General features: G+C 37.4%; 1 protein-coding gene across 1 annotated transcript in view; it reads left to right on the top strand.

Annotated features, from left to right (window-relative positions):
• Positions 1–10,737, top strand: part of THOC2 (THO complex 2) — a 118,041-nt gene that overhangs the window by 92,865 nt on the left and 14,439 nt on the right. The window contains exons 25-34 of the mRNA XM_015571960.1: positions 4,652–4,927; positions 5,957–6,098; positions 6,553–6,710; positions 7,611–7,739; positions 8,326–8,457; positions 8,543–8,727; positions 9,138–9,316; positions 9,562–9,664; positions 9,808–10,229; positions 10,450–10,508. Coding sequence (XP_015427446.1) covers positions 4,652–4,927; positions 5,957–6,098; positions 6,553–6,710; positions 7,611–7,739; positions 8,326–8,457; positions 8,543–8,727; positions 9,138–9,316; positions 9,562–9,664; positions 9,808–10,229; positions 10,450–10,508 — 1,785 coding nt within the window. The remainder of the gene's footprint in view (positions 1–4,651; positions 4,928–5,956; positions 6,099–6,552; positions 6,711–7,610; positions 7,740–8,325; positions 8,458–8,542; positions 8,728–9,137; positions 9,317–9,561; positions 9,665–9,807; positions 10,230–10,449; positions 10,509–10,737) is intronic.

The raw sequence follows: 10,737 nt of genomic DNA, 5'->3' as shown, positions 1-10,737 counted from the left end.
TCAGCTGCCTCCTGCACACTCCCCACTGGGGATGTGCCCCCAAGCAAGGTACATGCCCTTGACCGGAATTGAACCCGGGACCCAGTACTCTATCCACTGAGCCAAACTGGTTAGGGCTATTTGTTTTTTTAAGAAGTACTGGATCAGTGGTTCTCAACCTTCTAGCCCTTTAAATACAGTTACTCATGTTGTGATCCAACCATAAAATTATTTTCGTTCCTACTTCATAACTGTAATGTTGCTACTGTTAGGAATCGTAATGTAAATATCTGATATGCAGGATTGTCTTAGGCGACCCCTGTGAAAGGGGTCGCGACCCACAGGTTGAGAACCGCTGTACTAGATGATTCTGAAATTAATGAATGTGGTATGTCATTCCGAGAAACACTCCTGTTGAATACAGAGTCCTGTTTCCTCAATGACAATATCCCTGTCAGATAATTGACTTGCTATTATGCATACTGCCTTGAAAGAAATATAGACAGAAAGTCTTAAGTACTCCCAAAAAATCTTAGTGTCTGTTGTGTAACTTCTAGGAAAGGTGTATTTATGGTTGTTTTCTCTCCACCTACATGAAACAACTGAAAACAAAAAACATCATGAAAAGCAAACTAGAGCCTTCTGAAGCAGAGTATCCCAGTAGTGACTAGGACGAGGAGACAGCCCTCTCTACTCTATCTGCCACTGTTACCTGCAAAGCAGTGACCTCTAATTTTTCTAATTGGAATTCATTTTTCCTTTTCCCTCAGGGCCATGGTCAATCCTCTGTTTGGAATCTGTGGTACTTTCCCACTCTGACTGGAGTCCCAGCATATTCTTAATTTTGGGTTAGAATTGGATTCTGGCCCTTCTATTTATTGTTTTTAAGTCTGTACTATACAAAGCTTCCTTTACAAATTTGGGGAAAGATCTTAGACTTGTCTCTTAAGCTAGGGTACCTTCTTTGTTCCTAGTAGGGGTACAAGGCTGTGTAGTACAGGCATGGAAAAAAGGCACTGAGAAATTTGGTGTATAATTGATCATTTAACCAACCATTAGCTCTTAGTGTTTACATATCGACTGTCACAGTCTCACAACTCCTTCAACTAACTAAATGTTAATTGATTTAATTATCACTTTATTAGCATGCAGCTATTCTTTGCTATACTTTCTAGAGGAGATAGGAGAATAAGGGAGAAGAAATAGGCTTTTTCTTCTTATTTATTAATTTATTAATGAAATCTTTATTGTTGGAAGTGTTACATATGTCCCCTTTACCATCCTCCCCCATTGACCTCTTCTAACCTTTTCTTGTCCTTTAGAATCTCTTAATTCAGAATATCTTACACTCTTTGCATAGTTATGTCTTGTGTTGTCACTCCACCCCACAGTAGATCAGGGAGAATTTCTTCATCTCAGGAATTGTTACCTATCTTGTGCTATACCGAGAACACACTAATCAGTGATATTGAAGCCTAGCAAACAGAAACACATGGCTACCTGACGTTGGCTGAACTTTTCCAGGTCAGAAAATGGAGCAGGTCACTTATACCAATAGCTGCCTTTTCTGTAGCCTGTGTAAAATATTATGACTTTGTCATTTAAGGGATACAAAACTCTAAACAAAAATATTTCCTCAGGGTTGAGGAAGAAAACAACTATACAGAGGTTGCTATACAGAGCCTACATGCTACCCTCTGGAAAGGGAGTTCCTCAGCAACCTTGGTTGCAGTGGATGATATCCTACCTTCCCTAGGATCCTTGCTTTTGCTCCTTTAGTACAAGCCTCTCTTGAAGAGCCTTTGATGAGAGAATATGAGTATTGGAGGACTGCTAGGTCCCTTCCATAAGTTGACTACTAGCAGGCTTTCATGAGAATAATTTAGCCAACCAAACACTGCTTAAATTATTGGGCCAGCAAGAGCTTTTTTAAAACCAATAATTAGAAGTACAGCAATAACTGGATATCAGTTCTATTCCATAGATCTAGTTCCCCAGGTGACTTGAGATGTAGTACTATTGTGCCGCTCCATTTGACTAAAGATGTGAGCTTGATGAGGGAGTTAAACTGACTTTAGACAAGGAAATGTTCATCCTAGGTAAATATGCAATGTAACTGATCAAGCCTAGGGAATAGGGGGTGACAGCAATAGAAGTAACAGATCCAGGAACAGAGGATTGGTGAGACTGGGGCTATCATATAACCCTCTCATACCTATAACCTAATATTTGAATTTTAATTGCTGAGACCTACCTTGCAACATGGGTCTGAAAGGCTCCCCTCAGTTCATCTAGATCTCACTCAAACCAGCTAGCTAAGTTACCTTATGTAGTAGTTTGATCCTGGATTTATCTTGTTTTGTTAGAACCTTAGCAGATGTCATTCTGCTCATAGGAATTCGTTAGTTACCATCATTAGGACCTGCTCTCAAAATTTTAAAATCCTTTCTTATCTCAGCTACTATTCTCTCAGGTCTCTGATGTAATTGGGACTTCATAAGTAATGTTCTTTGTAACTTTGTCACCTGTGTGGTCTCAGTAGTTATCAGCATGTTCTGTTAAATGTGAATGACATGAGATAAATCTTCCTACTTCCAGAATAATTGTACTATTCTCATAGCCTGCTTGAGATACTCTCTGGAACAAAGAGTACTTGGTATGCCTTCAATTCCAGCGAGCCTGGGGTAAAGCTGCACCTAGGAAGGAAGAGTCTTTGCCATCTTTGCCTATCCTGATGCAGAACCTTTAATTCTGACCTTTTAGTTCTGGGTTTCATGTTTAGCACAAACTGTGAATGATTAAGTGCTTTTCTAACATGAAGCAGCTAGTTTTAGATTTCCTCTCAGGTTCATCTTCATTTGTGCTGCCTAACCCAAACAGAATTTTCTGGGTGAGACCTCTGTCATCCTAAAGAGACTGAGGGACATGAGACAATAGTAATAGCTCCACCTCATATTATTTTATTTTTGATATTTGGCGTACACTGTGAACTAATAATGTAATTCTTCCCATTGTACTAACATTCTTTTTCTCATACAGTTAAGAGTATGGCCTTTCTCTGGCTCTCCTCCTACTTAGGATAAATCAACGAGGCCAAAAAAGCTAGTGTCAGTTCCCACAGACTTTAAACTCCAATATACCATAGCCATTTATAGAAAATCTTAGTTTGGCATTAGGGTGACCAGTTGATCTTGGTTTGCCTGGGACTTTCCCAGTTTTAGCACTAAAGTCTTAAATGCTGGGAAACCCCTAAATTACTGGCAAACCTGAACAGTTGGTCAACCTACTTACTAGTCTTATGGTGACTTTCTCATAACCTTTTTTAGCATTGGTCTAGCTTATTTTTTGTTGTTGTTGTTTTTTTTGTTAATCTTCACCTGAGGATATTTTTCTTTTTTTTAGGATTTTTTTTACATTGATTTCTAGAGAGAGTAGAAGGGAGGAGGAGAGACACAGAGAGAGAAACATTGATGTAAGAGAGGCAACATCAATTGGTTGCCTCCAACATGAGCTCTGACCAGGGCCGGGGATGGAGCCTGCAACCAAGGTACATGCCCTTGGTCAAAATTGAACCCAGGACCCTTCAGATGCAGTTCATTGAGCCAAACCAGCTAGGGCTGATCCAGTTTCCTCTTCTTTTTTAAAAAAGTATATTTTTACTGTTTTCAGAGAGGAAGAGAGAGGGAGAGAGAGAGAGAAAAATATCAATGATGAGAGAGAATCATTGATTGGCTACCTCCTGTATGCCCCCTACTGGGGATCAAACCCACAACCTGGGCATATGCCCTTGACTGGAATTAAACCTGAGACCCTTCTGTCCTCATGCCAATACTCTATCCATTGAGCCATACCAGCTAGGGCTGATCTAGCTTCTTAATTGACAAATTGTAACAGCTGATAAGGACTACATGTAGTGATAAAACATTCTGTCCTTTTTGGCTGTAGTAGTTCCATCCTGCCTCTTTACTAGTGTTATAACCTTCTACTTGGTTCACTTGAATATCTCAAATGCAGGAGTGGAAACCCTACATGTCCAATACATGACGCATCAATAAGAGAGAACAGATTAGGGGGAATGGACCGGGGCCATACATACCTTATTCACTTACTCAACAGGTCAGATTCAATAAGAATCTTCTGAAAAACTGCTAGTGAGCATACAGGACTAAAGATTGGAACAGCTTCCAGGAATGATTTATCTTAAAATAAATGTCTTTTTGATTAGAAACTAGAATTCTTACAACAGTTTTGATTGATCATCTTCTGATATTTGAAAAGGGAACATAGATTTTTTTCATTTATAAGTTAATTTATTTTCCCATCACTATGTATCCCTTCTATGCCCTCTTCCACTTCTACCCACCCCCTTCCTGAACTCAGCAATCACCACATTGTTGTCCAGGTCCATGAGTTTCTCTCTCTCTCTCTCTCTCTCTCTCTCTCTCTCTCTCTCTCTCTCTCTCTCGATTTAAAACACCCACTAAGAAGCAAGGTGAAAGAGCCTCCCTCCTCAGTCCCTCTACTACTACACTCTAAGCTGTCTTCCTGCTCTTTACCTATGAGTCTGTCTCTATTTCACTTGGTAGCTCAGTTTGGGGAACATAGGTTTTTATACACTGAAAGTCAATGCTATAAATTGTGTTGTGTGTGTGTGTTTACTTTTTATTTCCAGTCCAAGTATGACGAACTTAAAAAATCAGAGAAGGGAAGTAAACAGCAACATAAAGTTCACAAGTATATTACATCATGTGAAATGGTGATGGCCCCTGTCCATGAAGCAGTAGTCTCATTACACGTTTCCAAAGTCTGGGATGACATCAGCCCTCGATTCTATGCCACATTCTGGTCATTGACAATGTATGACCTTGCAGTTCCACACACCAGCTATGAACGGGAAGTCAGTAAACTTAAAGTCCAGATGAAAGCAATTGATGACAATCAGGAAATGGTAGGTTTTTATTATAGTAGCTCAAGTACAATAACATCATGGTATTAATTTAGCATTACCCATACTTTGAAATTGTGTTAGCTTGGGTTCCTTAAAGCCACAATCCTGTTGCTATATAATATTGTCCTAAGTGGGTTTAATAGTGACCTCTCAATGGTTGGGGCCGAGAGCTTGGTAAGTATATGGAAGTTTTGATCATTCAAAAGGTATTTGAGTTTGCTTTTCTACTGAAGTCTATGTTAATGAACTTAAAAATGATCAGTGTGGTTCCAATTGCAAGAGCAATAGTAGTTCCAAAGAGGAGAACTCTTTAGGAGAAGGCTTTATTGAAGAGGTGAATCTTGAGCTGGGTAGGCCTTGAAGATAGATTAGGTTTGAAAATAATGAAGGCAAATTGGGTACCCTAGAGCTCGAGCAAAGGTATGAAGTAGTCCAAAGTTTAAGGAGACCACTTTTACAGTAGCCAGTGGACTCAGTGATAAGTTTGAATGGGGCCAGTGTATATAGAATAGTGAATACTAGAAAAGAGGGCTTGATAAAATTGAGGGTTATTTTAGATTTCTGAGGAGGGACTTAACGATAAAAATGCTACTTTAGAAAAATTATAACAATGGTACGAGGGATGCATTTGATAGGGGAAAGGACTAGCAGTAGGCTGAAGATGAGCCAGGTGGCTTTTTAGGTAAGTCATTGTGAAGTGCTGAGAGCATATGGTGGAGGTTGTGGGAATGCACAAGACTTGTATTTTGATATTAGAATGAAGGAGACGAAAGAGTCAAAGATCACTCTGTGCCTCAGAATAAAGGTACCGGTGTTGGGAAGGTAGCCCGTTTTGATGATGTAAAAAGACTGGGTGACTTTGTCTTAAATTTGTTAAATGGAGGTGAAAGCACATCTAAATAGACTCCTGAACACCCCTGTTGAAGTAATGAATATAAAATAGCATTTATCTCTTTTTGAAATTTTTAATTAAAAGAAAGGGAGACAATGTGCCTGTAGTTAGGAAAATATCTAACTTATACTTTGTAGCCTCCAAATAAAAAGAAAAAAGAGAAGGAGCGCTGTACTGCCCTTCAGGACAAACTTCTTGAAGAAGAAAAGAAACAGATGGAACATGTACAGCGAGTTCTACAGAGACTGAAACTGGAAAAGGACAACTGGCTTTTAGCAAGTATGTTATTGGAATTGTTACGTTCCTACTACTGCTAAATTACAAAAACAGACCTTTAAAACTGGAGGTGTTCAAGTGTATTATATTTGTATTTCAACTCGGTTCACTATCCCATTCTTTTGTTATTCAATAATGCAGAGTCAACTTCACATGTTCACTGAAGGAATTGATTTAGTTTGCTGATAAAATTAATTAGCTTATAACTACAATTGGTGGATATCATTTAACTTCTTGTATAAAATCTTATTTCTGGATAAATTATAGATAGAAAAGTGTCCACAGAGTAAAAATGAAAGTCTTATTCTAGGCATGACCCTTTGGTTGCTAACTGTAAGTAGTAGTTTGTGATTGTATAGCATTCTCTACACTAAAGGTAATATGTTGTCATGTTTAGTGGCCTTGAGGCACTTGAGGAAGAAGTTTACCACTTAATATATCCTTCCCTTATTTTTAGAATCTACCAAAAATGAGACCATCACAAAATTTCTACAGCTGTGTATATTTCCTCGATGTATTTTTTCAGCAATTGATGCTGTTTACTGTGCTCGTTTTGTTGAATTGGTACATCAACAGAAAACTCCAAATTTTTCCACACTTCTTTGTTATGATCGAGTAAGTTCTTTTTATTGCAAACTTTTTAAAAAAGTCTCATGCAAAGATAGCTAAACATTATAATCTATATAAGTATTGTGTGTGTGGTTAAAAGCATGAACTCAAGAGCCAAATGCCTGAACTTGAATCCTAACTCTGCTAATTTCTAGCTACATGATCTTTGGCAAGTTTTTTAACCTCTCTGTGCCTCAGTTTTCTTATTGTAAAATGGGATAGTACCTACTTCATAAGATTGTTATGAGTATTAAATGAGTCACTATACACAAAAGCACTTTGAATAATGCCCGATAGATAAAAAGCACCCCTAATTAATCTATTAACTCAACATTTGGGTTTATATGTTTGCTATACTCATCTCCATTTTTAACTGTCACCCCCTCAAAAATAACAGAAAAGCTTATAACTTTGTATATAGCATAACATCAGGGATGCTTTTCAGCATGGTCACATTCACAGATTTTTGCACCTGGCATTTTTCTTAATTATTGCATTTTGTAGTTTAAAATGTAATATATGTTACAGCATGTCATCTGCCTATTTTTGGTTTCTATCAGACTTGCCTCTGCTTACTCTCCCCCTAACCCCAGTCATAACTATGGCTAAGTCTTTGTCAAAGAAGTTATGATGTAATAATAGTGATGGCTGTTTTCTTCTGTCACTGTAAATCAGCTTTCTTTATAAAAGTTCTGTTGTTGTTGTTGCTTTATGAATGTGCTGTTTCCTCACCAAAGCTAAAATCTTTAAAGGTCTCTGGGATTGTGAATGTAAAAAGGGAAGATAAATTTTGACTAAACTTACCTGTTTGGTATATTATGATTTACTGTAACATGATCTTTTGATATTTTGAACTAATTTTTACTTGTGTTTGTTTTTTTACTTCTCAAACATTTTTTCCTGTAGGTTTTCTCTGATATAATTTACACAGTTGCAAGTTGTACTGAAAATGAAGCTAGTCGATATGGGAGATTTCTTTGCTGCATGTTAGAGACTGTAACCAGGTGGCACAGTGATAGAGCCACATATGAAAAGGTATGCCTAATATGCTTATATTTTACCCACGCATATAATGACACAGTAAAATCTCTAGGTTGTTCAGTTTTAAAAGGAAAGCTGAGTTTAAGATTCAGTTGTAAAGCAGTGTTTAAAATTTTAACATAATTCATCCATTATTAAAAGCGCTATATATTTTTATCCTATTTCAAACTGATAACATTCCAGATTAATATCATTGAATAAACTGAGCCTTTCTGTGAAAAGTACCTATCATTCAAATACACATCATGTTTTCACATAGAATTATTAATCTAGTCTACTTGCGTTTCAGCCTCTGCTACTTTGGGGGGACAGATTTTTCTTTAAAAGTAACAACCTAGCCCTAACCGGTTTGGCTCAGTGGATAGAGTGTCAGCCTGCGGACTGAAGGGGCCCAGGTTCGATTCCAGTCAAGGGCATGTACCTTGGTTGCGGGCACATCCCCAGTAGGGAGTGTGCAGGAGGCAGCTAATCGATGTTTCTCATCGATGTTTCCAACTCTCTATCCCTCTCCCTCCCTCTCTGTTAAAAAATCAATAAAATATATTAAAGAAAAAAGTAACAACCTATTTTTGCCTCTTAGGAATGTGGAAATTATCCAGGATTCCTTACTATATTACGGGCAACTGGATTCGATGGTGGAAATAAAGCTGATCAATTAGACTATGAAAATTTTCGGCATGTTGTACATAAATGGCATTACAAACTAACCAAGGTAAAAAATATGTTTCTCAAAGGTGTTTTTTTCTCTCTTCATACTTACACTTTTATAATAATGGATCTTAAAATGTTTGTCGTAGGCATCGGTACATTGCCTTGAAACAGGCGAATATACTCACATCAGGAATATCTTGATTGTGCTAACAAAAATACTTCCTTGGTACCCAAAAGTTTTGAATCTGGGCCAGGCTTTGGAAAGAAGAGTGCATAAAATCTGCCAAGAAGAAAAAGAGAAGAGGCCTGATCTATATGCATTGGCTATGGGGTAACACAATTATACTTTAATGTGATTTATGAGACTAGATAACAGAAGGATTCTGAAGACTAAACTGTTTTTACAGTGTTGAAGTTTATTTTCTGCTTTACTTCAGGAAATTATGGGAGATTATGCGATCATGTTCCCACAGGCTGGTGAGAGTTGTCACTTCTGATTATCAGCTTCCGGTTTATACTGGATGATAGTTTCACAAGTCATATAATCTGTACTGGTTTTGAGGAAATATAATTTTATCATCAGTTGGGTTATCAGATCTTCAATAGTGAAAAAAGGCATCTTAGTTTAAGGATTAATTTACATTGAAATTTTATTTACCTTGCTAATTTTATTCTTTTAAACCTCATGTTTGTGCTTTTTGATTTGTATTTGTATATTTAAACACTTTGTGCGACTTTCAGCTACTCTGGGCAGTTGAAAAGTAGAAAGTCATACATGATACCTGAAAATGAGTTTCATCACAAAGACCCCCCTCCGAGGAATGCAGTTGCCAGTGTACAAAATGGGCCTGGTGGTGGGTCTTCTTCATCGTCCATAGGAAGTGCATCTAAATCTGATGAAAGCGGTGCTGAGGAGAATGGTATGCTTATTTGTAGAAATTTATCAATAATATGGTTTGTTTCAACAAACTGAAATGTTTTGTATCACATGCCAAGTAAAATGCTGCCTTACAATTACTTCTTTATTCCCCAGGTAGGAGTATGTAACTGTCAAGGAGTAAATCAATCCTTTGTTTCTTCTAATTAAACTCTAATCATTTTGCTATGAAATTGTAGTTTACTTATATTTAGGGGATTGTCAAATAAAATCTTACCTTTATTTCAGATAAATCAAGGGAGAGATCTCAGTGTGGTGTGAAAGCTGTTAATAAAGCTTCTAGTGCCACACCAAAAGGGAATTCAAGCAATGGAAATAGTGGCTCTAACAGGTAGGAACAAGTCAGTAAGAAACCCTTAATGATTAAAAACATGAAATATATTTTATGACTGTTTCTCTTAAAATCTTATATTTTTATTCTTAATCAGCAAAACCGTTAAAGAAAATGACAGGCAATAGTGGCTTTAATAGCAGCAAAATCATTAAAGAAAATGACAAAGAGAAAGGGAAAGAAAAGGAGAAAAGAGAAAAGACTCCAGCTACTACTCCAGAGGCCAGGGTACTTGGTAAAGATGGTAAAGACAAACCGAAGGAAGAACGACCAAATAAAGATGAAAAAGCAAGAGAGACGAAGGAAAGAACACCTAAGTCTGACAAAGAGAAAGAAAAATTCAAGAAGGAAGACAAAGCTAAAGATGAGAAATTCAAGACCACTGTCCCCAACGTAGAATCAAAATCGACTCAAGAAAAGGAAAGAGAGAAGGAGCCATCCAGAGAAAGAGATATAGCAAAGGAAATGAAATCAAAGGAAAATGTAAAAGGAGGAGAAAAAACTCCAGTTTCTGGGTCCTTGAAGTCACCGGTTCCCCGATCAGATATTACTGAGCCTGAAAGGGGCAAGTTTGCCTTTCTTTATATTTGTTTGCCTGTGTAACGCATATTTGGTCTTTGTAACGTGTATTTGCGCTTGTCTCCTTGTTTGGCAAGTTATCTAGGAACTTTACTGGGGCAAATAATACTTGATGACCTTAAAAGTTGGTCATATTTTGAAGTGTTTGAAAAAAGTGGAAATATGTCTTATTGTGACTATTGTTGTTTTTTCCCTCCCCCCAACAGAACAAAAACGCCGCAAAATTGATACCCATCCTTCTCCATCACATTCCTCAACAGTAAAGGTTAGTATAGCCTGAGGAAGGCAGCGTCCATATTAGGCTCACCTGTTTGGAATACGTGTCCTGACTTCCTTCAAGTCTTATGCCAAGTATTCACTGGAGCCACTGGAGGTTTCATGTTGCATTAGAAAATGAATTTTTTACATATTGGTGGACTGATATTTTTTCCTATTGAGTATTTTTATAATAAAAAATGTTACAACTTCAAGGACTGAGCACTAATTTTATAGTG

Source organism: Myotis davidii, unplaced genomic scaffold (assembly GCF_000327345.1).
Source record: "Myotis davidii unplaced genomic scaffold, ASM32734v1 scaffold569, whole genome shotgun sequence".
Classification (NCBI taxonomy): Eukaryota; Metazoa; Chordata; class Mammalia; order Chiroptera; family Vespertilionidae; genus Myotis; species Myotis davidii.
Note: the sequence above shows the minus strand (reverse complement) of the source record. Positions and strands in the feature narration are given on the sequence as shown.